We start from the raw sequence: 25,861 nt of genomic DNA, 5'->3' as shown, positions 1-25,861 counted from the left end.
GAATGTATCAGGTATGCTGATGATTTTTGTTTGGGTTTTAAAGCTTTACTTTTGCCTTCTAAGCTAATTTCCTACTTTTAATGTACACTTTTATCTGTTTACAGTCCAGGCCAAAGCAACTCTACAACACTGACCTAGTTTACTATTTCCCAATTCATCTGCCCAATGTAATGTTTAATTTCTTGGAAATAAATTTCAGTGTAACTTTTGAATTATGTTCTGTGGTTTTTTTTAGATTAAATACTTCAACATGAAAAATTTCTATTCAAAAAATGGTTTAGATAGAATTGGAAAAACCTGTAGTAAAAATAATACTGGAAAATAAGAGTATTTCTATTACTGAAAAACAGAAAAACTGCAAAACCATTTTGTTCTTTGCAAGTACAACTTCCAGTTTTTCACTAGGTGTAGGTCTTGCTGACTCATACAAACAAAATAAAATCAAAATAGGGGGAAAAATTATAAATCCTATCACATATATATAATCAGCCCTTAACTTAACAATGTATGTTCATTTAAATATTTTTTTTGCTTGATAGTTCAACAGTCCTTTTTCTCCCACCTGGAAGAAACAGCATCACACTGGGAAGCAAACAACACAAGTACCGCTGACCTACTTGTATTATTTTAAATTTTGTCTGTGGCAGACATTTCTAAATTTACATTGGATCCCCACTAAGCTTTCTGGCTCCTGTATCTGTTCTCTGAACAGCACAATTTGGGGATCCATTGATGTTGATGTTCCAGCAAGGGGTAAATCTTACCAGACCCAGGTTTACGCTACCATGTGATATTGTGGCTCAGTCTTGTGCATGGTAGTCTTTTTTTTCCCCCTCTGAAACCTCCATTTTTTTCTGCCATCACATCTGAGGCCATGCAGTCTTATCTCACACTCTGCAATTAGGATCTGTGCTGATGAAGATTTGCACCTCTCCAGGTGTCCCCTCCTAAGTCCAGTAAGAGCTTAGTATCAGAGCAGAGGTTTGCCAATGTGCCCCTGATCACAGGACTATGAACCCAGGGATCTCATCAGGGCAGACCGATCACACAGTGCTGTGACTGTGTGGGAATTGGGTGGGACAGCTGTGCACCTACACTTTACACTGCTGAACAGCAACCACAGCCCTCCCTGTCTTCGTTTTGTGCTAAATAGCTTTGTTCAATATGTGTTCTATTTATCTTTCCAAACTGCTCTTTCATACCTGGCAATTCTAATCAAAAATACCAATGAAAACCTGGGTCAGAGCAGAAAAGCATGCAGAGACTGCAGCTTTAAATTTAACAGATTTACGTGTGTGTAGATGTGTGTCTACACACGTTCTCATGGGCATCAGGCTTCTCACACAGCTTTGTTGTGGCATAGACATATTAAACATCACAGCCTCAAGACACTGGGCTTGCTGGGACTACAGATAGCCCCAGTTTTGCAGAATTTGACATGCACAGAAAGAGTGACATTTTACTGGGTAAGGTAACTTACGAACATAATTAACACTGTTTCCTTCTTCAAAACAAATGAAAATAGAAAGAAATCTGAGTAAGTGGAGGGGAAAAAAAGAAATAAAGACAGATGTTTTCCTGAGAGCACAGTAAAGTTACAAGATAATGTAATGCTATTAAAATCCATGAAGCTCTTTGAAGAAGTGGCTACAAGAAGGGATTTAACAGAAACTGGGAAGGACGCATGGATGCTGTGGGCAAGAGAAAGTTCTTGGCTTATGAGATAGCATAAAAGTGGATTTGTCAACTGGCAGATACATAAAAGTTAAAGTTTATGATGGGGATTGCCTAAACTGAAAGAAATTTAGAGGCCAGTGATGAGAAAAATAGACAGATGATGCCCAAGGGTCTTGACAAATGAGTATCCTCCATTTTTCCTCCAGACATTATCATTACTACTTAGACTGAAAAATCAAACGAAATCTATGTTTTCCTTTATTAGCCTCAGGCTGACTGATGTTTGCAGCTTCAAAGTATACCCTAGAAATGTTAAAGCTATTTTTACAAGCTCAATGACTTCCTGAAACAAATTTTTGGACAGCTTTCAGACTGCCTTTCATGCAGTTTGAAGTACTCTGTAATACCATTTTGTACCTCATTTTATAATGTCAAAATTACTGAATGTCATCTGCCTCTTACATTGGATGCAGCTGAATCCATTAGACAACTCTCTCCCCATAATTAGAATGGAAATGTGATGTATGAAGCTTACTCAGAGCCACTTTACATGGGAAAAGATCAAAAATTCAACAGCTACATCAATATAGAACAATTGATAGTAAAATTGCATATGGAGCCATATTCCGTAATACAAATGGCCATCTTCTTTCCCAAGATTTCATTAGATACAGAAACCTGCTATGTATGTATGTTTACTTCCAGACTATTAATTTCTGCTTGTCTCAAAACCACGTTCCTTCAATTAAAAGGTTTATAATTTAGAAAAAGTATTCTGGCTTTTTATTGAATTTTTTTTTTTTTACTTTACGCTTGGAAATGAAGAATAGCTGAGCATAGACAACTTAAAATTAGAACTGCCATGTTAAGCCACATTAAAATTCCTGAGTTCTTAGGGTTTTTTAAGCAATGGGCCAAAAGGTAAGCCAGAGTCAAGCCAATTTCCCAATAGTTCCTCCACTGCTCCTTGGTTATGTATTAGTTAGGCTTTTCTACAGTGAGCTGTCACTGTCCCAAACCACTGCCATGTATCAGCAAGCCATACTGTTATTTCAAGCACTCATCAGGAGTATGTGCAGGTTGTTCTGTTTCTCTCCATCACCACATACACATACAGAAGAAAGGTGAGTTCGTTCATAAAGTAGGATCCATGGAGCAGCTGGGCCAAGCAATCCCTACTTTGTGCACATACGTCAGTACATATGGTAAGTCTTACAAGACAGTGACAATGTGAAGGCAAAGTCCAAAACTGAAATAGAAGCATAAGTAGAACTTCCTAATAAAACTTGCTTCTTTTACTGGCTTCAATCCATTCTAATACTTCCCATAAATTTGTTATGATCACAAAAAGAAGTGGGTGAGAGTACCTTCTTTTAAACCACAATAAGCATATTGCTTCATTTTAATGAGCTATTTATCAGAATAGAAAGAATGTAGATTAAGATCTAAAAGCATTTGCTGCCCTTGTTTTCAGTATGATTTCAGAGAATCATACTTCCAGTCCCACCTAACTAAACAGCAGCAATTTGGACTATCACCTTTTTGCTCGCTTTGTACAAATCAGTTGTTCTAATGGAAAATTACAATACCTTTGAGTTTCCAATTTTTTCATCATCTGAAATGACCTAAGAGCAGCTGACAAGAGGCAAAATTCATTTATCGTAGCTTCAGCCATCTGTAACTAAAGTGAACTAAATTAACTGAATTAAACTATTTCCCTAGGCTATCTGAAGTGAGGGCAATGTAATTCACCCTCAAATGGATACTAAATGTGTGGTTTCACAATCTTTAAAGAAGCACATAAACTATCGTCCTTGTCAAAATAGACTGTTCCTCTCTAGCCCAGTGCCTGCCACTGCTCCCATCTTTCATGCCAACAGTTATGTAGCTATACAGTAAACTGCATGGGCAAACTGAATAGGCTAAAAATTAGCTGGCAAAGGTAAAAACGTTAATTTTACCACAGCTGAATTCACCATGTGGCTGCAGAAAGGAGTCAGATTGCTTTGGTATGGTGGCAATGTAAGTTTATGCTTGAGTAAAGCTGTAATGTATCTAGAGAAGAAGATGGGCAGTATGACTCACTTTCCATTTCTCTCTCTCTCTCTAGTGTGGACTGTTAGGAAATCAATTCAGAGAGATTAGACGAAATGTCATTTATACACAACTAAAGTTAAAGAAAATTAGTAAGTTAGTTGTACTGTGTGTCAACCTGACTGTTGTACTACACTGCAGTCTTAACTATTAAAATATTTAAGCCAACAAATCAACATTTCTTAAAAACAAAGGACCAAAAGCAAATGAAATATTTGTATGTATAAACAGAAGAGTAATTTTTCTGTTCATGAAATACAAGCTCCCTCTCATGGTCAGACCATAACATGCATCATTAATCCATAAAATCAAAATCTGAAAATCCTGCAGGTAAAAACCAGGATTCACTTATCCACTTTTATCAGCTTCAAGCAGCATTTACAATATAGTTATCAAAATAAAGATCAAAACAAAGCAATTCATTACCTTTTCCAAATTCACTTAGTACTTGTGCTGGTTTTGGCTGGGGTAATTTTCTTCATCGTAGCTAGTATAGGGTTATTTTTTGGACTTGTGCTGAACAGAGGGTTGATAGTTCAGGTATGTTTTAGTTACTCCTGAGCAGTGCTCGCACAGAGCCAAGGCTTTTCCTGCTTCTCAGCCCACCCCTCCAGCAAGAAAGCAGGAGGTGCACAAGGAGCTGGGAGGGGACAGCCAGGACAGCTAACCCCATGTGAGCACAGAGATATTCCATACCGTATGGTGTATGGTGTCATCCTCAGCATATATAGAGCTGGGGAAAGAAGAAGGAGGGAGGATGGCATTTGTCTTCCCAAGTCACTCTTAGGCTTGATGGAGCCCTGCTTTCCTGGAGACAGCTGAATATGTGCCTGCCCATGGGAAGTGGTGAATGAACTCCTTGTTTTGCTCTACTTGAGTGCATGGCTTTCGCTTTCCCTATTAAACTGTCTTTATGTCAACCCACGAGTTTTGTCACTTTTACTCTTCCGATTCTCTCCCCAAAATGGCCAGCAAAGAGTGAGCGAGTGGCTGTGTGGGGCTGAGCTGCCAGCTGGGACTAAACCACAACAGTCCTTCAAATATTCTGTGGTGTAGCAAAGCATAAGAAAAAGAGTTTTCTAAAAAGTCCTGTAAGTGTATATGTCACTGTAAGCACATGATTTCTAAAAAGGTTTTGACAAAGAGTTATTAAAATACTCCTCAAACCTCTGTCAGAACAGTTTAGCATTACTCCTGGTATATAATTAAATTATGCTAATGTCTTTTAGTGGATTTTTGGGAAGTAACTAGCAAATCAGAACAAACAGAAGATTCACATTAGCTGTGCTTTTCCTGGACTTTTGTCTCTGGCAAACCTACATTTACACTGGTATTAGCAGACATGCAATGACCACATGCAGATGTTATTATTATCAAAAAATTTTCTGTATTATTTATGGAACTAAATGGTGTCCTACCATTTAGAAGCTAATTTAACTTCATCTGTTTTCTATTGCCTGTGTTATCAGTATTTCTCCTTCATTCATGTCCAACACAAAATAACACATGAAATCAAAATTCACCTTAGAACATAGCAGAAGCCATACATAATCTTGAAGTAGCAAAACAGTGATTCCTTAATAAATTAAACTGAGGTTTTTGTAAAAGGTCAAACCAGCTGCACTTCAGAAATGAAACTATTTAATTGCTAAAGGAAACACTGTATTAATAAAAACCTTTTCAATTTTTCCCTCTGTACTGGACTGCAAAGAGGTAGCATGATAGTAGCAGTCTTTGCGACTCTGCAGAATGTCCTATATGGGTTATTGCGCTATTAAAAAATGGTGTGACCTCACATTCCTCAGAGCACAAAAGATAATTCATCAATACTGAAAAACTCTTTTAAAGAGTCTTTCCAAGGAATAGTTGGAATTGCCGGGATAGTTTTAAAGGACACCAGTGAATTACAGACAGTACTGTTCTTTGAGAATTTGTATTAAATATCTGTAAACAACATACTTTAAGTATAGACTCATAGACAGATAAAAAATAGGACCAAAACAAGGTAGCATGGAGTCTTTATATCCCATTTACAAATTTGCACTATGATTTTTACATATACTAAATAAAAAGTTATCAGAGAATAGTACTGTCTGTAATTCATTAACATCCTTTTGAACTATGCAAAGTAGGCTAGGAAATTAATTATGTAGCATTTACAGTTGTTAAAGGTAAATTAATATTGACTAAATTAGCACCAACTTATCTTTGTGCTCCATTCTCATTTAGTTTGTCAAGAAGTCTTTAAAACACTTAAACTAGATTGACAAGTTGTACCTGCTATTTCTTTAAGTAGTGTTGTATGATCATTTTCTGCCAAATTCACAAATCCAACTTGATTTCTGAAGTGATCAATTCCTTGAAAAGATAAATCCACTCTTTTTCCTTTCAGGAGATTGTCTACAAAAACCTTGCTGTCTGAAAGAGCACCAACTGCTCTGTCAAGAGGAAAGAAAATATCAATGTCAAATGTATTTCTGCTGTTAATATTGCTATTAATCATTATATCAATAAATGTAACAAAGGTTTTTTAGTATCAATTTATTATCTACTATGGTACTTTTGCACTAATTCCTATCAATACAGTTGTTGTTGTTGTTATTATTACCACCACCTTTTTATAAAGGTAAAGTGGTTCATATGCTGTACTGTAAAATCATACAAACAATAAGGCAGATTTATCAGCAGGTGCAATTCCTCAAAGAGTTTATCTCAGTCCTCAAGGTATCCAGATACTAAGATGACAGTGTCCCTATTACTTGGTGCATTCCATTTAAATAAGATGATTACTCAGAAGTATTTAGTTTTTCATTCTTAAATTAATTAACTTTTTTCTTCTCCTGATAGGTCAATTGAACTAAGATTCTGCTTCATTGAGTGTTAGTTAAATTATAAACAGATGTAAGTGACATTACATATATGATGATAAAATTTATGGAAATTACAACTAAGCTTATGGAGAACTGTTATTAAAAGAGGTACTATCTCAATTTACGCCTACTTTCTGTAAGAGCTAAGAGGCATGTACACAGTAACTGCAATAACAGGCTACAAGCCTGGTAACCTTTTAATAATCATCTTAATTAGCCACATCAAGTGTATGTACAATTACATTAAATAATTGTTTTGACCTGCACTTAAATTGATTCAAATGATAAACAAAAACCACATAAACATTCCTATTGTTTTCTAAAAGATGTCTCACATGTCACGGTTTTAATTCTATTCAACAAACCTGAATTTACTATTTTCCCCAAACCGATGCAGACTTTACAAACGCTAGATGGCAGTAAAAACGCTGAAAAGAGGCATTTTTACTTTTTCTGTTCTAGCTGAATGAAAGCAATCACCATGATTTCTACAGCAGGTTAAATGATTTCACTGAAGCCTATACAATTACAAGAATCTCTACACATTTCCATTGTGTTTAACAAAGTGGACTCTTGATGTGAACTATGCATTAACTGGAACCTCGGCAAAGTTAAGAAACACGTGAAGGTTGATTACATGACAAAATATCCTTCATTGCTAGAGCTCTCCTGTGGTCTTTTTAGAAGGGTTTAATCTATAAGCTAGAAGTACTTTAGATCCTTTAAAACCATAAACAACAATGCCCTTACTTGTTCCTCAGCAAAGACATTTTACTTTAAGCATAGTCTCTGTCACTTACCTACCCTCTTATCACTGTTGGACAAGCCTGTTCCTGTGTCTTCCCTATGTGGTGTACTTCAAGACCTTTCAAAAACACGATCTAATACTGGTTCTACCTGTCAGATTACCTCACATTTAAGCAGGCATAGATTTATTTATTTATATGTATTTTTTATTAACATGAACCTAAAAATTGGTCCAAAACAAGTACAGATATTTCAAATACACTGCGTCAAATTAAGTTAAAGCTTGCAGAGGGCTTTAAAGTAGTGATTAATGCATGTCTCTAAAATCTATCTCTGTATTTTTTATATATGAGAGTTAGTCCACAGAAAGTCATGGAAAGCTCTGTTCCTCAGCTGAACAAAGATTTATATTTCAATACTGTAGGGTCTGCTGCAGAACTCACTGACCAGCCCAAGTCTACCCGATGAGTTCTATGAAAGGTCAATCCACACAGTGCAGTGTGCTTTCAGTTTAGCACTGTAGCATCGAAAATTTAGTTCTACTTTTTCTTTTATATATAATCTTGCAAACACTAAAATATGTAGAAAAATAGTTGTCATCTCACTCTAGCTATCTTGTCTTTTGTATTCTATCCATTACTTTATAATGTCTAACAATTGCTTTGTAAGAATAATGCACAAGGACAAACATTTCCACTGAAGTCAACAGCAAAAACCACAACAGTGGCATTTTTTTGTTATTCCATACCAAACAGTATTTAAAACGCCAACTAGAAATTACACTCAGTGCCACTAATCCACAGAGATACCCAAAAAGTTTACAAGCACTTTGATCTAAAGTGGAAAAAGGAAATTAAAAAAAATAATTAAACAGCATATTCTAAGTGAATACAAGCTAGAATTATAGAAGCAGTGACTTTTCTTTCTATATTGCTGTAAAGTAAATATTGTAGCACTTAAAATTCATGAAGTTTCTTTTTAGAAATTTCTGAGTTTTAATTTTGATTACTTGTTAGAAAAAGCAATATCACAAAAAAAGCCAAGCTCAATTCTTTCAGTTCTGTTATTTGTAATGAAAAGGTGAGATTCACAGAGTCTTTGACAGAAAACTAGAAAGAAAAACTTGACACTATAATCTCATAACAAGGCATTTACTGCAAAGGCAGGCATCCTGATTTCTAGCACCTGATCCCATGACTATGCATACAGTTAGCATAAAGGAGAACTTCTTGGCTTGAAGGGAGTGCTGCCATGACTCTTTGATTGCTGGCTTTCTTTCTAGTTTCAAAATCTCACATTCTTGATTTCATACAGTCCTACAAAAAGACATGTATAGTGTGTTCATGAAGGCTAGACGACAGTCAATCAGGAAACTTGCATGGGAATTTCAGGTCTGGATTTCCTTAGAAAGAGTGGCCTAGAATACAGATCTTCCATTTTCAGGGTGAAAGCTGTATGTACTAAAATACCACACAAAGGGCTTTGTGCTGAATTGAATGTTATGTTTAGCACATTCTTATCACGCATTTGACTTCAAATAGCATTCAACACATTTCATTTCTGTATAGACAGAGGCACTATTGTGCAAACACAGTTGAAAAACTGTAGATATCGAAGTAACTTAATGGATCCAAACCTAAGGATCTGTGCAACCTCAGATACCCAGTTGACTAGCTGCACTTTGTTTGAGAGATTACTCTCCCCCTATATTACACAGAGGTTCTTTTGCCAGCCTGGATCTTGGTTTCTTTCCATTAAAAATTGGTGAAGCAAGAAAAAGAAAAATTCAGCATTTTACTCTTTGAGTTCTCCCAAAAGATTAAACAAAAAAAATCAGTTATGAATTTTTTTTAAAGCCATTTAAAAGAACATGCAATCTAGAATACCTGAGGATAGCTGAGCTAGAAACCTACAGGAGGCATCTGGCCAGGGAAGGGGTGAATCTCTGAGGAAGCTGCTGCTGCCTAGAGGACAGTCCTGAGTGGCTGGACTGTAGAGTTCTGCTGGGAGAGGCAGAGAAGAACTCTGTAAGTCAGTGCTTATGTGGCATTCAGACAGTGATAGCTGAGAAGGGGCTCATAGAGTAGCAGAATATTCTGAATTTAAGAATATTTGTTTTGGTACACAGTTTTGGACTCCTTAAAAAATACTCATGAGGAGGCACATATGCTTTGAGGTATCACCCCACGTTCCCTTTTTTAAAAGTTCGTACTTCAAACCCTTTCAAAAAAAATCTTACATAAACAGCTGGTGGTTGTTCTCACCAATTTACAGGTGCTATCACAGTTTGCTCATCAACCAGGCAGGAAGAAAGTTCTGTGCTTACTCCAGGAAACTAAAGGCACATGGAGAGGGGAGGGAATCTACCAGATCTAGTACCCCCTTTGCTTGCTTTTTTATTCTCTGTTCCTCGCTGTTTCTCTCCCCTGAGATCAGACTGTTGGAGATGAAGATGCTGACAGATTTGTATCTTCACAGGACAGGGAGGAGTATAGCAGTCTCAAGGATATAGCATTCAAAGAAAACAAGTGTGTAAAAACAAGGTAACTGATTTAGATATACTGATCATTCATTATTTTTAGGTGTGTCAAATGCTTTCAGCCCAAATGCTTCTACTTGTTAGAAGCATGCCCTTGACTACCAAATGGTTTCTACATTCTATCTTGGATTCTCACCTTCTTACGAGCAATCTGCACTTTAACAGATTTTTAATTCCTCTGTCCTCTATATCAAAACATTGTTTTAAAAGAATTACTTTAGCAAACACAAGATCTGTGCATGCAAGTTCAGCACACAGTAGGAAAAATGCAAGGGAAAAACACATACTTTGTTCAGAGCTTATGACATACCAGAAGTTATGAAAATGGCTAATAGTAAGATCAGCATTTTAAAAACAACATGAGTTAAACGTTCAGTAACCCTAGTAAATTAGGGCTGTGCATTGCATAAAAAAGTGTCAGTTAACCCTTTTAGTCTTTTTATGAACACATCAAAGAAAAATACTAGTATATAATTAATTTACACTAAATACCTACATGCTAATTTCCTCTTCACTGGATAAATGCATCACTAACATGGTGACATGCAATGAGCCAGAGCGAACCATTGCTTTGGAAAGCCTTTGATCCTTTTGTATTATTGCATCTTGGACAGCCTGAATACTGCCAGTAATCTGGGAAGAAAGACACAGAAACAACAGTTAGCTGCTACAAAAATTACTGTATCCCATCATGCAAATGAACAAGAAAGCACACAAACTAAAAACAAACGTTTATGTAAAAACCATTCTAGCAGAAAAAAGTTTTATCCTCTGACAAAGCTGTGCTAATTAACCCGAGTGAACCCAAACTGGGTACAAATGGAGTGATTAATAAATCACTGGACACTCCCCATCACATCTTAATGGGAGTTTCTTTCCATAAGGATCATAAACTCCTGAAGCAGATTAAGATCATCCAGTTTTACACTGCCAGTAATACCAATAAAAGGCCTCTTCAAGGAATTTCTCTGCCCACTCTGCTCAATTTTTATCTTGCTATGCACAGAGAAGTGACTGGAAAAACTGATCTGTTGGGGTCCCTTCCCCCCTGCCATGTGGTCCTGGGAGAGGGGCCCTGGGGGGAGACACGGGGTTTCCCTGCCCCTGGTCAGCCTCGTTCCCTTTGGTTGTTTTGTGTTTCTCTGCGCGGGCAAGGACCCTCGGGTCCGTGACTGCCTCAGTTCCTCGGCAGAGCCCTGGCCATGCGGCTGGAGAAATAAACATCTCTGAAACAGCTAGCAAGAATTGGTCCATATAAATTTCTTTTCCACGGGCCTCGTTGATACTCGTGTTGCAGTATCCTCACTGTAACAAATGGTGGTAATATGAGTAGAACGATCCCCGATCCCTAAGGACAGTGACTGATTTGTGAGTAAACTCTGGCTTTCTCCTCTTGTTTTTGTTTTGCTGTTCCATCTCTAAACTATGGAGGAACCGTGGAAAGACTTGGCTCTCCGAGCCTCATATGGACATTTATCTTAAACTTGAAAAGATTCTTGAACAACGATTTGTAAATTTTAGCTTAATTCAAGCTCAAAAGGAACTGAAACACTTCCTGGCATGGTTGTTTAAGAACTTTTTATACGTTTCTTGGGATTTGATTCTTACCAAAGACTTTTGGAAAACCATTTGGACACAGTTAATTTCTGAGTCAAAATATATGCCGATGGAAGAATATTTTCGTGAATATTATTTCATTACAGGACTGTTGAGCAATGTCAGCTGTGTCCTTGCAAAGTTAAAACTGCCTCAGGGACCGTGCGACCCAGGCCACGTGGACCGAGCCCTCTCCGAGCAGCAGCGAGGTAATTCCCGCGCGCGGGCAGAGCGACGCGAGCTGCAGTGTCAGCAGCGGCGGGACCCGGCGGTGCCCGCCCAGCCCCGTGCAGCGCGTGGTGGAGCGAGCCCCGTGAACGCCCGACCGAGAGGGGCGGTGCGCGGGCGGCGGCTGGCGGCAGTGGAGCGGAACCGTGCTCAGCCGAGACGCGCGCTGGAGCAGGGCGTGGGGGGGTCATCGCTCGGGGGCCCGGCCAAGACGTGGGTGCGGACCCAGGCAGCGGCAGCGCAGCTGGGAGCAGAGGCAGCGGTGCACGGGGAGCTGAGCGGCGCGGCCCGGCCCAGCCCGTGCGGCCCCAAATGCGACCCTGGGAAGAGCGCGCAGGCACGAGCAGCCCCGACGGCCCCGGCAGCACTGACAACCCTGGCAATTCCAACATGGGAGTGAGCGAAAGAGAAGGCAAAAATACAGCAAGACAGAAAACAGCAACCACTTGGAAAAAGGAAAAAGTCATCCTAGCTAAGGTTTTAGGAATAGTAAAATGGTATAATGTTAAACAAAAATATGGTTTTATAACAAGATGTGACAACCAAGAAAACATATTCGTTCATAGAACTGCTATTAAAAAGAATAACCCTGAAAAATACATCCCAAGTTTACGAGAGAGAAGTAGTAGGGTTCAAAATTGTGCAAGGTAGAAAAGGGTTACAAGCAGCGGAGGTCGCTGGGCCTGATGGTGTTGCTGTAAAAGGCAGTATATATGCTAAAAATCGTAGTCATGTTAGACAATATCTCCATTATAAGCCCCCCCTACCGTCTCCCTTTTCTAATCCCACCTTTCCCTTCTACCCTATGTCCTATTACCCCCAGTGTATTCCCAATCCGTTTGTTCACCCATGGTTTCCCTCACAAAACCATGCCTTTACCAATTGTTTCCCCAAAAAATCCCTTTCCAATGCCGAGTGGGGGATGAAGAGGGGAAGAAATTAACTATTGTTGTTTAGAGTTCCAACAGGTACAAATAGAATAAACCCTCTCCTGCCTCAGTTTCCCCACAAAGCATGCTCGGAGAATCCTGTCTCCCTTCTGTCAGCCTTAAGATGTTCCAGAGAATGTGTTTGGACATTTAAAGACTCAGGTGGGTGGCTTGTTTTGTTTTGAAACTATTCTGGTTATGTTTATCCAGTTGTTTTCAATGTTAAGTTTTAAATCTCTTTTTGTTAAAACTAAATGGGTGAAATGTCGGGGTCCCTTCCCCCCTGCCATGTGGTCCTGAGGGGGAGACACGGGGTTTTCCTGCCCCTGGTCAGCCTCGTTCCCCATTGGTTGTTTTGTGTTTCCCTGCGCGGGCAAGGACCCTTGGGTCCCCTGATTGAGCAGTTCCTCAGCAGAGCCCCGGCCATGCGCCTGGAGAAATAAACATCTCTCTGAAACATCTGTCAAGAATCGGTCCATATCTATTTCTTTTCCACGGGCCTTGTTGATTGATATGCGTGTTGCAGTATCCACGCTGTAACACTGATCTTTGCAGGACTGGGCACACACAAAACCAGAATATTCAGTAAATAATTTGTAGAGATATCTGATTTGCAATTCTGATTATATTGTCCAGTAGACAGATATAATTTATCTACTCCCTTCAAACGTATTTAGACAAATTTCCTTACAACATATATACAGCTCTAACTTCATCAGTTTTACTCTTTAAAAATACTGGAATTACATTTTCTTCATTGAAAATTATTTATATGGTTATACATGCTCTATAAATTGTATCCAAAATGTTTACTGTGCTTGACATTATGCTAGTTGTATTGTAGCAATTTATAAAACAAAACACCAAAAACCTGCAACAGTTTTTGAGTATGTTAGTGAAAATTAAATCAAATCCAATAAACTTGACCATCTGACAAAATTAATTACTTCTTAAAGCACAGTGAGCAAAGACATTACAGACAAATCATCTTTGGTGTATAAAGTCTAAAAGAAGCATGTTGAAAACGTCAATCTCATTTTTTTGTAGTTTACTTATTTGAAATTCAGTGGTGAATACTTCACAAATGTACTGTACAGATTTTACTTTTGTAAGATAAGCACAAAGTAGCTCTTAGGTATAAAAAAAGCATTGATAGATTTTGGTAGCTCTTTTAATCATAAGGAACACATAAATTTCCCGGAAAAAAAAACACAATCTAATGGGAGTGTTCAGTATTTTTCTGACTGAATTTCTTAAAATGAGTTTTGCCATGCAGAAGTTTTACCTAATGAGCCATAGATATCTAGTAGTGTCATATAAACATAACTAAATTACAACTTAAAGGAACCAATTCTAGGAAGGGAGGAGGAGGGAAGGTAAGAGCTACTTGCCAGAAAAGGTGATATGGTATTTACAAAACCACAAGTGTCTTAAGTAGCGTAGGACATATGAAGAAAATTCCACCAACATTTTATCATAAATCATGTTGTAATAAGACTATCTTCCTTCATATGTCAGAATTGACCTTATCCTGGATAAATAACAGTTTGTCTCCGATACAGGAGAAATTTAACCCATATTTAAGCAAAAAACTGGTAAACGTGATCCCCGCTAATTACAATGTATTGACTGAATAATTATTTAATAAGCTAAAGCAAAAAAAAAGAAACAAAACTCAAAAATTAAATAACTGTCATACTAATTACAATTTTATTCCATTTTCAACTATTGCTTCTAAATTTAATTTGCACCTGTTGAGCTGGCAAAGGAAAAAATATAAATGTAAATGTATAAGCCCTTCACAGTACAGAAGACAGATGCTGGACTGTGTTATCATAGCTGTAAAAACCAACCTAGCTCTGAAAGAGATCATTATTACTCAGCATTTAGTTTAGCAGCCAAAACCCCACATCCCCGCACCCCTATGTAGTTCTTTCATGTTCTTTCATGGCTCGCTCTTTTATGCGAGCACCAATGGCACAAAAAGAGTAGGAAATTAATACCTCTGAGATGTCGATTTTTCTGTCCAAAACTGGACAACAGGTTGAAAACCCACAGTGGGTTCAAGACCCAAAAAACCTCAATGGACAGGCTCACAGCTGTAAAAACTCCATGAGGAAGCCAAGCTAAAAACCTAACAAATAACATGGCATCGGAACAGGGTTAAGTCCAAAGACAACCAGTTAGCAGTTCCAGAGAAAAGTTATTGCTGAATCCACCAAGAAAGTATGAAAAAGCCTGCCTTTTGGATACAGGTAAAATAAAAAGAAGGCTGAGCACATTCTCTCTTTCTGGCTGAATGACAATGCTCTACACAATCAACATTATTTGGAAAGAAAAAAAAACATTTTCAAGTAAGTTTTTTTTTTTCTAAATCTCAGAAATTTGTTTTTAAGATGTTTTTCCTGAAGTTATGTGATCAAAATGTAACACAACAGCTGTTGAACAGGTGTGCCATCACAATGCATATCACAACTTCGGATTTGTTCTGTTTCCTCCAATAAATCTACAGTGCAATTAACATTTGAGTGTACTATCAATTAAGCAAAATAGGACTCTTCCAACACCGTATAACAAGATATGACCCACCACATAAATAAAAACTTTAAATTGCTATTTAACCTGTTATTTACATCATCTTACAAAGTATTATTTTACATTTCAAGTGCTATCATGCTATTGATTTTTACTTGAGATGTCCTAACTTAATTAAAAAAACTGTTTCAAGGCAGATCACACTTAAAATTCCTCCCTCTGAATTTTTAAAAAAACACTCAAAAAAAAAGGCCTCAACTACTGATTTCAAGATCTCCTGTCCCATTACTTGAAATACATCATTCTGAAGAGTAACAGAAAAACAGTTTTGCTTATTGCAAAGATACTACTAGGAAGTAAATACAAAGCTTTAAAGATTTAACAGATCAATAGTACTTATAGTCAAGACTGGAGAACCCTGAATGGCTAACCTACCAAGTGATAACACATCATGTAAATCATAACTTAAAAAAAAAACCAAAACCCCAAACAAACAGAAAAGGATACAATGATCATAATCCATTTAACTCTTTTTGCACAAGTAATAATGCAAAGTCTGTATAAATTCAAACTTAATGGAACAACATTTTTCATTTCTGACGATTCCAAACAATTAAAATGAAAACAAGGAAACTGTTCATTTTCCAAGAGGAACAGTTGATTAAATGTTTCAGAAATATCCTTTATTACAAAATTTCCTCTGTGTAAAGCTTAAGTTACTACATAAAATACAAAGAAAGAGTATTAATGCTTAAAATACTTCACTGGAATAAAATCAGATCTTCAAAAAAATAAAAGTCTCTCACTACCAACTGAAATACTACCAGCAATTACCAGATTCACTCTGGATATCAAGAAACCAGGTGTCTAAATGTTGGCTAATATTGCCTACACAGATTCTAACGTGTATTTTCTACTTTCAAAACAACTCCACCTCTAAGGTAAGTATAAACAAAACTTTCTAGCAAAGTCCTGGAATTCCCAAATGCTCTGAGATTTAATTTAAACAGTTGTTTCTTTACCTCTGTAAATGATATGACTAAATAAATGACATATAAAAAACCAAGCATACTTAAGACCTTCCCAACCAACCCCTGGGCATAGTAACAATCATGAGCAGGAATTCTCAATTACCAGATTATATAACCCCTACATTATTCTTGCACTTGATAAATCATGGAACAGACTGGAAGAAAAGATATTTTAGAATAAGGTGTCACAAAAGAGATCCTACAATATTTGTATCAGGTTATCCTGTATCTTATAAAACCAACCTTTACAATCTCTTCTTGACATACTATGTTTTGAAGAATCAAAGACTGCAGTGTCATTTTCAAACCTATTTTGGTTTATTTTCATTTGGTATTCTCTTTCACTTTTTCAGAGAATTGATAACACAGACGTAGGATGAGTTAAAATTCATCTGAGATAGCTCCTGATATTAAAAAAAAACCCTGAACTAAATTTGCAAATGGTGTTAAACTGCTGGGTTCAACTTTTTAAACATAATGCACCTACTTTCCTTGTTTCAGACAAAAAAGATATCAAAGATGTACCAGAGATAACCTGCAGCATGTAAGAAATCATTTTCAATGAGACAACTCCTGTAACTGCAAGAAAATGTCTTTTCTTAAAGAGCTCTTTGCACTTCCTGAACCCATTTCAACAACATCTCACTAAAACAACAGTTGTTTCAATTTTAAATAAGATGATCCATTTTACTGGAAAATGCTAAACTACAAACTGCCAAGTTAAAACAGTAACAAATCCAAATATAAATTGTATCTATAAAGAAAGCTAAAAATACAACTAGAGAATTTCTTATTAAATTAAATAGGAATGTCTCTCTTCTTTATGCTATGTGAACAACAAAATAAGCAATACTATAACACTATAGAGGGCCACCTTCAGTGAAATCTATAAGACTGACAAACTGAATAAAAATGTAAGTATATCTTTCCTCCAGTCTTTTCTAGAAAAGCAATTTTGTTCACAAAAATGTTACATAACACAGAGTTACTCATTGAATAGGCTGCTAATGTTTCTTAAAAATACCTGAAAAATAAAATTGTTTTCCATAATATCAAACACCGTTCTTCTTATAAACACATGCAGCTGTTGGAGTAATTCTGGTTATTCCAAATTAGTATAATAAAGAATATCACCTTTGGATTAGTAATTGGAAGAGAAACAAAATAATTTGGCTGATGTTGTTTATTCTTTTTCTTCTTTCTCTCAATGCCTTCTTCAACATCCCTTCCCGTAGTCCGCTTTCTTTTCTTCTTACTATTTAGTTCAGAAGTTGCATGCACTGAAGAGAAAAAAAAAAGTTACTTTCAGCACACAGACATATTAAAACAAAGATACTCTTAATATCACACCAACAGGAGCTGGACTTCAGTCAACTGACTGGAGCATGTCTTCCCACTCACCTGCTCTGCCCATGCTCTGAACTGTCTGACTGGGATCCAACTCTGACCTGAATTAATGCAGCCATACAAGTGAAGTATCACACCTGAACTAACAGCCTACACCTCTAAGCAGGGTTTATAAGCTGCTAACACAGACAGACACACGGCTTCCAAACCACTGAGCTTCCCTTAGCCAACGTACTAAGGGAACAGGACAACAGCCCTGCAAATTGTCTACACCTGAACATGGACATGACTGTAGAGCAAATATTAAGGACCAATATTAAGCTTCAAAAATCTCATGCATTCTGCATTTTGAAATATAAAACATAGTAATACATAGGATTATTAAAGGAAAAAGTTGTAGCAGACTAAGACTGACCAACCTATAGCACAAGAACCAAAGCCAGCCCAGAAGAAAACGTCATCCCAGTCAGATCTGCTCTCTACCTCCTCCTTTCCCAGAGACACCTTCTGATGTAGTGTAAGAAATGTGCATGTCTTCAGTTCTTCCTTTGCACATAATTGTTTTTCTCTTAGCTCATTTCCTTGAGCCTTTACAGACCCTCTCCCACCACATGACCTGATACATACCCATAAGCTGACCAGGCTGCAAACATCCACTGTCCAATTAGAAGTGTACTTCCAGCCCCATGCTGGGAATACAAATATTGAAAGACAGCTCACAAAACCTATGACCCAAGAAGCTCACATACATTAACGTGAATTAATACATGAAACATCTTTATTCTGTGACTCATTGCTCCACAGGGTAACATAAAGGTGAATTTTTAATATGCTCAAGTATTTGCAGGACTGAATACTAATAAGAGAGGCTCTGGACTGTAACCTGTTTGCAGGGAGACTGTTCCATGTGCATGGCCCATGTGTCCGTGCCAACAGGTAAGACCAAGAACTGAGTGCATGATGTGTCTATGTTTTCACATTACTTCTGTTTAATGTACTTACTAGCACATTCCTCTTCAATATCTGTGTCCACAAATGGCATTTCTGCCATTAGAGAGTCTACTGAATCGGCAGCACATGGCTCTTCTCTCTGTAGTGTTTTTTCCTTATTCTCTTTAAAGATTTTCTTTTGCTGTACATTTTCCAGCCCATCTGTAATATATTTAAAATAACACATTGGGTCTTAGTTTTTGATATAAACAGCTAAGAGACATTATACATAAGCAACATACCAAGTAAACATTTAATTAATTATCAGCAAATAAATATTTACATATAACCCCGCAAGGATCTTGTTCTTCTTCTTTGTCAAGAGATCAGTAAAAATACCTTAACATTTTACATGAAATTGCAAAAAAAGAGAGTTCAGCTTTCTAATAAACTATGGTTTTGTTTGGTCTTTCCAAGTAAATGGAATTGAATGCAAAAAAATTTTAAAATATACTGATAAATGAGCATAAAAAATAGTAGCCTTCAGCCATCACATAAAGTTCATTTTAGATAACAGTAATGGCATATGAAATTCAGTGCAGACAAACAATGGCAAATGAATTCCACTGTAAACACACTGAAAATGAGCCATGAAGAAGCAGGAAGGGAATCCTACCATTTCACATGTAACAAAGGGTTCTCAGCTGACTCTATCATTCAGGAATGAGATGATTACTCTATTCCTGCATCTCCCACACAGTATAGCATATTTTAGACAGCAATGATCTGAATTTCTCATTCTAAGAACTGACTTAAAGTATTTAAGCTAAAGAAGGAAATCAATATGAAACAAAATACATCTTGCATGTACAATGATATACATGAAGCTCTAACTCAGAGTAATACCACAATCACAGAATATTTTGAGTTAGAAGGGACAGAATAATCTCCATTAACAAGTTTTTTAAAAGGTCTTTTTCCCCAAGAGTACCAACTGAGCATGAGTCATTTCCTTATGTCTACTTCACATTTTTGCATCAGTAAACTCTAATACTGGCATATTAAGTTATACCTTTAAAACAAAAGAATAAGTAAAATCTTCTCTAGCAGCAAACAATGTGCATATAATCAAGCACCCCGCAATACCCTTTTGGGACAACTCCACAAAAGGATTACTGTAGTGGAAGGAGCTGTATGTCAGAATTGCAGTTTATTCCAGGGCAGCTCATTACTACAGACAAGACACTTTCAAAGCTCCTCTCATGACCAGTGCAGATAGCCCAAATCTGGCCTAAGAGGAAAATTCAGCAGCAAAAGCCTACTATGTTCTTGTGGCATGCAAGGCTACACACGTATAAAATCGGTATTACAAACCCAGTGTGGGTGATTATCACCCTGTGGAATGTTTCTTACACATATCACTTTTGCTAGGGAAGATAATTAAAAGAACAACCTGATTAAATGCTAATTCACTCCAGGCTAAAGTAGGGAGCCATAAATCACTCTGCGGTTGTAGTCTGACACCTAACTTTATCCCCAAGGCTATTCAAAGGAAACAAAGTATTTAGATTTGTTACTTGTTCCCCCTGCAGACATTAAAGAACTATGCATAACAAACAGATGCTAAAGCAATAATAAAATTATTTCTTCACATTTAGATTAAAGCTTACACAAATCAGATTGTTTCTGGTGATCCATGAGCATACAGAAAACAACAACCCCAGATCCAAAGAGATCTCAAAGTGAAGGACAAGACAGAGACCCATGAAACTAACAAATAGGTCAGGCTGGGGCAGAAAACCTCAAAATTCAGCACTACAGAATCATAATCAGCTGGGAGAAAAAGGGGTTTGTTAAGGTAGCATCAGCTACAGGACAAGGACTCACTTAAATCTGAGGGGTGTATATTGCAGATTGCAGGTTTCCTTTTCTCTGGCTGCTCAAAAAGCAACATACTTGTGCCACTGAAAAATGCTGCCTGTTCACAATAGTAAAGGCACAGCTACAGTAATTAACAATGCACCTTCAGTAAACTGAACTGAGCAGGCACTGTGTCTAAATTCTACAGGTTGTGCCTCTAGCAAAAAAAACTAGATCACTTTTTTTGAAATACTAATTAAAGAAATCAGCAACAAAATTCAAGAATTGCATTCTAGTCACTAAAACCACCTGGAAACAAGATTTTTCAAAATTCTTGACATAATGTTGATAATCGGAAACCTAGATCAACAAAACGAGCTTCCATAGGAACTCCTTGACCATCAAGCTGTTACAGGATAAACTCTTTTTTCTTAACTGCATGCTTAATTATATTTGCCTGAATGTCATATATGAGTAGGTGTATACATTATTCCCTTATTTGTATTTGTTAACTGACTGCTGATCTTCATCAGCATTTGTCATCTGTTCCAGCAGGAAAAAAAAATCATGATACACCTAGCTCATAAAGGAGAGACCACAAAAACAAGGAGCGATAAAACATATTTGATTGCACTTTGATCCCAGCTGCCTTCTCTACATACTCAGATTATAGTTTCACATAGAATAATCTTCTATTATTTGACACATAAATATCACAGATCACAGTGAGATTTGGTCTTCAGGCACTGTTCCCTGTTTACTACATTTATGTCAATATGTTTAATATGTTTATCACAGAATCAATTAGGTTGGAAAAGACCTCTGAGATCATGAAGTCCAACTTATGACTGAACACCACATTGTCAACAAGACCATGGCACTAAGTGCCATGTCCAGTCTTTCCTTAAACAGAACCAGAGACATGACTCCAACACCTCTCTGGGCAGCCCATTCCAGTATCCAACCACTATTTCCATGAATAATTTTTTCCTAATGTCCCACTTAAACCTCCCCTGGTGCAGCTTAAGCCTGTGTCCTCTTGTCCAGTCGCTGGCTGCCTGGGAGAAGAGGCCAACCCCCAGCTGGCTACTGCCTCTTCCCAGGTAGTTGTACAGAGAGATAAGATCCACTAGAGCCTCCTCTTCTCCAGACTAAACACCCCCAGCTCCCTCAGCTGCTCCTCATAGGACTTGTGCTCCAGATTCTTCACCAGCTCCATTGCCCTTCTCTGGACATGCTCCAGCACCTCAATGTCCTTCCTGAATTGAGGGGCCCAGAACTGGACACAGGACCTAAGGCATGGCCTCACCAGTTCAAGTACATTGGGACAACCACTGCCCTGGTCCTGCTGGCCACACTATTGCTGATCCAGGCCTTTTCTGCTGGGCCACTTTCCAGCCACTCTGCCCCCAGCCCGGAGTGCTGCAGGGGATTGTTGTGGCCAAAGTGCAGGACCCAGCACTTGGTCTTGCTGAACCTCGTATCATTGGATTCAGCCCATCAATCCAGCCTGTCCAGGTCCTTCTGCAGACACTTCCTACCCTCCAGCAGATCAACACTCCAACCCAGCTTGATCTTGTCTGTGAATTTGATAGTGGTAGACTTGATCCCCTCATCTAGATTAGCAATAAAAATGCTGAAGAGGACTTGACCCAAATTGATCCGTGGGGACACCACTAATGACCGGCTGCTAACTGGATGAAGCACCATTCACCACCCCTCTCTGGGCCTGGCTATCCAGCCAGTTCATAACCCAGCAGAGTGTGCCTGTCCAAGCTGTGTGTGGACAACTTTTCCAGGAGTGTGCTGTGGGAGATGGTGTCAAAGGCTTTACTGAAGTCCAGGTAGACAACATTCACAGCCTTCTCCTCATCCACCAGGTGGGTCACCTGGTCATAAAATGAGATCAGGTTGGTCAGGAAGTATCTGCCTTTCCTAAACCTGTGCTGACTGGGTCTGATCCCTTGGTTGTCCTGTATGTGCTGTATAATCATGCTCAAGATGATCTATTCTATCACCTTGCTGGACACTGTAGTCAGACTGCCAGACCTGTAGTTCCCTAGATCCTCCTTCCAGTATTTCTTGTAGATGGGTGTCACACTGGCCAACCTCCAGTCACCTGGGACCTCCCTGGTTAGCCATGACTGATGATAGATGGATTATGGACAGCAGCTTAACAAGCTCTTTTGCCAGCTCCCTCATCACCCTAGGATGGATCCCATCCAGCTCCATACACTTGTGAGCATCTAAGTGGTTAAGCATGTCACTAACTACTTCCTCCTGGATTACAGGGGGTCCATTCTGCTTCTCCTCCCTGTCTACCAGCTCAGCTGGGGCCAGCTGTCCTGAGGATAACAAGTCTTACTGTTGAAAACTGAGGCAAAGAAGGTGTTAATTACCTCAGCCTTTTCCTCGTCTTTGATGATTATACTCCCCTCCATGTCCAACAAAGAACGAGGTTTTCCTTGGCCCCCTTCTGTTATGAATGTATTTATAAAAACTTTTTGTTTTCCCTAACAAAAGTGGCCAAATTAAGTTCTGAGTTTTCACCTCTGTAATCTTCTCTCTACATGACCTAACAACATCCTTAAACACTTCTGAGTCACCTGCCCCTTTTTCCAAAGGTGATATACCCTCTTTTTTTCCCCTTGAGTTCCTGTGAAAGCTCTGTGCTCAGACAGGCTAGTCTTCTTCCCTACCGGCTCATCTTTCAGCACACAGGGATGGCCTGCTCCTGCGCCTTCAGGATTTCTTTCTTAAAGTATGTCCAGCCTTCCTGGGCCCCTTTGTTTTCAAGAACTGTTTCCTAAGGGACTCTACAAATCAGTGTCCTGAACAGGCCAAAATCTGCCCTCTGAAAGTCCAAGGCAGAGGTTTTGTTGGTGCCCCTCCTTACTTCACCAAGTATTGAAAACTCTTATCACATTGTGGTCACTCTGCCCAAAGCAGCCTCTGACCACATCTCCCACCAGCCTTTCTCTGTTCATAAAGAGCAGGTCTAGTGGGACACTGCCCCTGTAGGCTCCCTCACCAGCTGTGTCAGGAAGTCATCTTCCAAATGCCCCAGGAACCTCCTAAACTGCCTCCTTTCCACTGTGTTTGGTTTCAAGCAGACACTGGCAGGTTAAAGTCTCCCACAAGAACAAAGTCTGGCAATTGTGAAACATCATCCAGCTGCTTACAGGATACTCCATCTGCCTCTTCATCCTGGCTGGGTGGTCTGTAACAGACTCCCACCAGGATATCTGGCGTACCAGACTTCGCCCTGATTCTCAGCCCTGGGCACTCAACTGTATCATCACTATCCTCAAGCTCTGTGCAGTCAAAACACTCCCTGAGGTACAGAGACACCCCAGTGCCTCTCCTTCCTCACCTGTCCCCTCTGAAGAGCTTGTAGCCACCCACTGCAGCACTCCAGTCATGACAGTCACCCCGCCATGCTTCCCTGATGGCGACTACGTCATGGCTTTCCTGCTGCATGACGGCCTCCAGTTCCTTCTGTTTGTTACCCATACTGGGTGCACTGGTGTAGATGCACTTCAGCTGGGCTACCAATTTTGCCCCTAACTGTGGCATGCAGCCCTTAGGCTTGTCCCTAGTGAGCCTGGTCTCATCCCCTTCGCCCTTCAAACCCTCTCAATCAGCCCTGCCAACTCATTGTCTAGAATACTTTTGCGCCTGTTAGGTGAACACCATCTGTCTCCAGCAGGCCTGGTGCCATATAAACCTCCCTATGATCAAAAAAATGCAAATTCCACTGATGGCACCATCTTTAAACCACTTGTTGATCACATGGGTTTTCCTGTTCCTTCAGGCATTCATCCCTGCTACCAAAGGAATCGAGGAAAACATCACCTGTACTCCTGTCCCTTCAACCAGAGAACCCAGTGCCTTGAAGTACTGTTTGATTACCCTGGTACTTCTCTCATCAGCCTCGTCACTGTCAACCTGGACAGCCAACAGTGAGTAGTTACCAGTGGGCCAAATTAGTTCAGGGAGTCTCCTGGTAATGTCCCTTACTGGGCCACAGGAAGTCATCAGAGTTTCCTGTGGAATGGGTCCAATCGGCATATAGGGCCCTCAGTTCCTCTCAGAAGCAAGTCACCCACTACAACTACACTTTTTTCTTAATACCTGTATTTGTGATCTGCCTGGTTGACTGCATTGGTCTGGAAGACCCTCCAGATAGACCTTCTGCTCCACTGTTTTCTGCCTGACCCTTGAGATCCAGAGCCTTGTACCTATTCTGTAAGGGCAGCTGGGAAGGCAAGGGATGCCAGGAAGGGATTCTTCTACCGCTCTGAGCAGGGATCTTTTTCCATTCCGCCCCATCTGCCTGATGGCAAGAGGGTCAGAGCTCCTTGACTCTTGCTGAGCTTTCATCCGCTGCTTTCTATTCATATTTTTAATAACAAATGAATCCTTTAGAGACAGTTTAACTGAGAGCTGTAGAAGTAGATGGTCTTAGTGTCGAGGCATTTTTGTCCAGTGCTGGCACTACAGATTCCTACTTTCATAGCTAAGGAACTAAAAAAAAAAGAATAATAATAAAGTTTCTTATGCAAAAAATGGTGGGGTTAGTATTCAACCAAGTCAGATACACAGTTAAGGAACTAAAAACAAAAGGAGCAGTAGTAAAACATAAGGGGAAAATGGTAGATTTAGTATTCAGTCAGGTTGGATGCATACATTGTCGGCAGGGCTAGGGACTGAGCGGGGCTGGCAGGCAAGCGCGGGAGACCTATCAGAGCCCACGATTAGGTTGAAAAGTTTTCCCCTTCGCCCCAGCGCGCCCCGCACGCCGCAGCGTCCGCCCAGCGGGCGCGGGGTCTCGCAAGCGCCTGCCCTCTCCCCCGGCCCGCACCGCTGCCCCGCCGGCTCTCACCGTGCTCCGGGGCCGCGCAGGCCGCGCTCCGGGCATCGCCCCCGGCCCGTTCCGTTCCCGCCGCCGGCCGCAGCGCCATGGGCACGGCCCGCCGGGCGAGCAGGGCTCGGGCCGCCGCCGAGCACAGCGCGGGGAGGAGTCGCCGCAGCAGCGGCCGCATGCCCGGCCGGGGCGAGCAGCGCTGCCCGCCGAGAAGCCGGAGCGGGTCTGGCGGAGCCGCCGCACCCCTCGGGGAAGCAGCGGGGGAACGGGGCCGTGCGGCCGTGGAACTACAGCTCCCGGCGCGCTCCGCGGCGGGCACGGCGGGAGGCGGCCGCGGCGGGGTGGGGGCAGCGGCACGGCCCTGCCCCTCAGCTGCCCGCAGCGTGCGCTCCGCGGGGGCGGCGGGGCCGGCCCGGCTCTCACAGCGAACGGCGCGGCCTGGAACGTGAGATCCGCGATTCGTGCGCAGCTTTCACTCGGTATCTTAATGAGAAGTGGCTGCCCCAGCGCTCGCCCCAGTGGGGAGCTGCAGCCAGCGGGAGTGGCGTCCCCCAAAATAACCGGCTGTAGCTTAGGGCTGCAGAGCGGTAATTAACATCAATTTAGCAGCG

At 40.0% G+C, this 25,861-nt stretch overlaps 1 protein-coding gene across 5 annotated transcripts in view; it reads right to left on the bottom strand.

Annotated features, from left to right (window-relative positions):
• The window catches only part of AKAP7 (A-kinase anchoring protein 7), an 85,727-nt gene extending 60,205 nt beyond the window's left edge, over positions 1-25,522 (bottom strand). For all 5 annotated transcript variants that reach the window (XR_007202389.1, XM_048297724.1, XM_048297725.1 and 2 more), the window contains exons 1-5: positions 25,269-25,522; positions 18,596-18,745; positions 17,381-17,526; positions 10,424-10,560; positions 6,049-6,209 (exon numbers count right to left, since the gene is read on the bottom strand). Coding sequence is in view for 4 of the 5 variants with exons in the window: in XM_048297724.1 (XP_048153681.1) it covers positions 6,049-6,209; positions 10,424-10,560; positions 17,381-17,526; positions 18,596-18,745; positions 25,269-25,428 (754 nt within the window). In the remaining variant the exon portion in view is untranslated. The remainder of the gene's footprint in view (positions 1-6,048; positions 6,210-10,423; positions 10,561-17,380; positions 17,527-18,595; positions 18,746-25,268) is intronic.
• Between the last annotated feature and the right edge of the window lie 339 nt (positions 25,523-25,861).

The sequence above is a fragment of the Corvus hawaiiensis genome, chromosome 3 (genome assembly GCF_020740725.1).
Source record: "Corvus hawaiiensis isolate bCorHaw1 chromosome 3, bCorHaw1.pri.cur, whole genome shotgun sequence".
Classification (NCBI taxonomy): Eukaryota; Metazoa; Chordata; class Aves; order Passeriformes; family Corvidae; genus Corvus; species Corvus hawaiiensis.
This window is presented reverse-complemented; position numbering and strand designations above follow the sequence as displayed.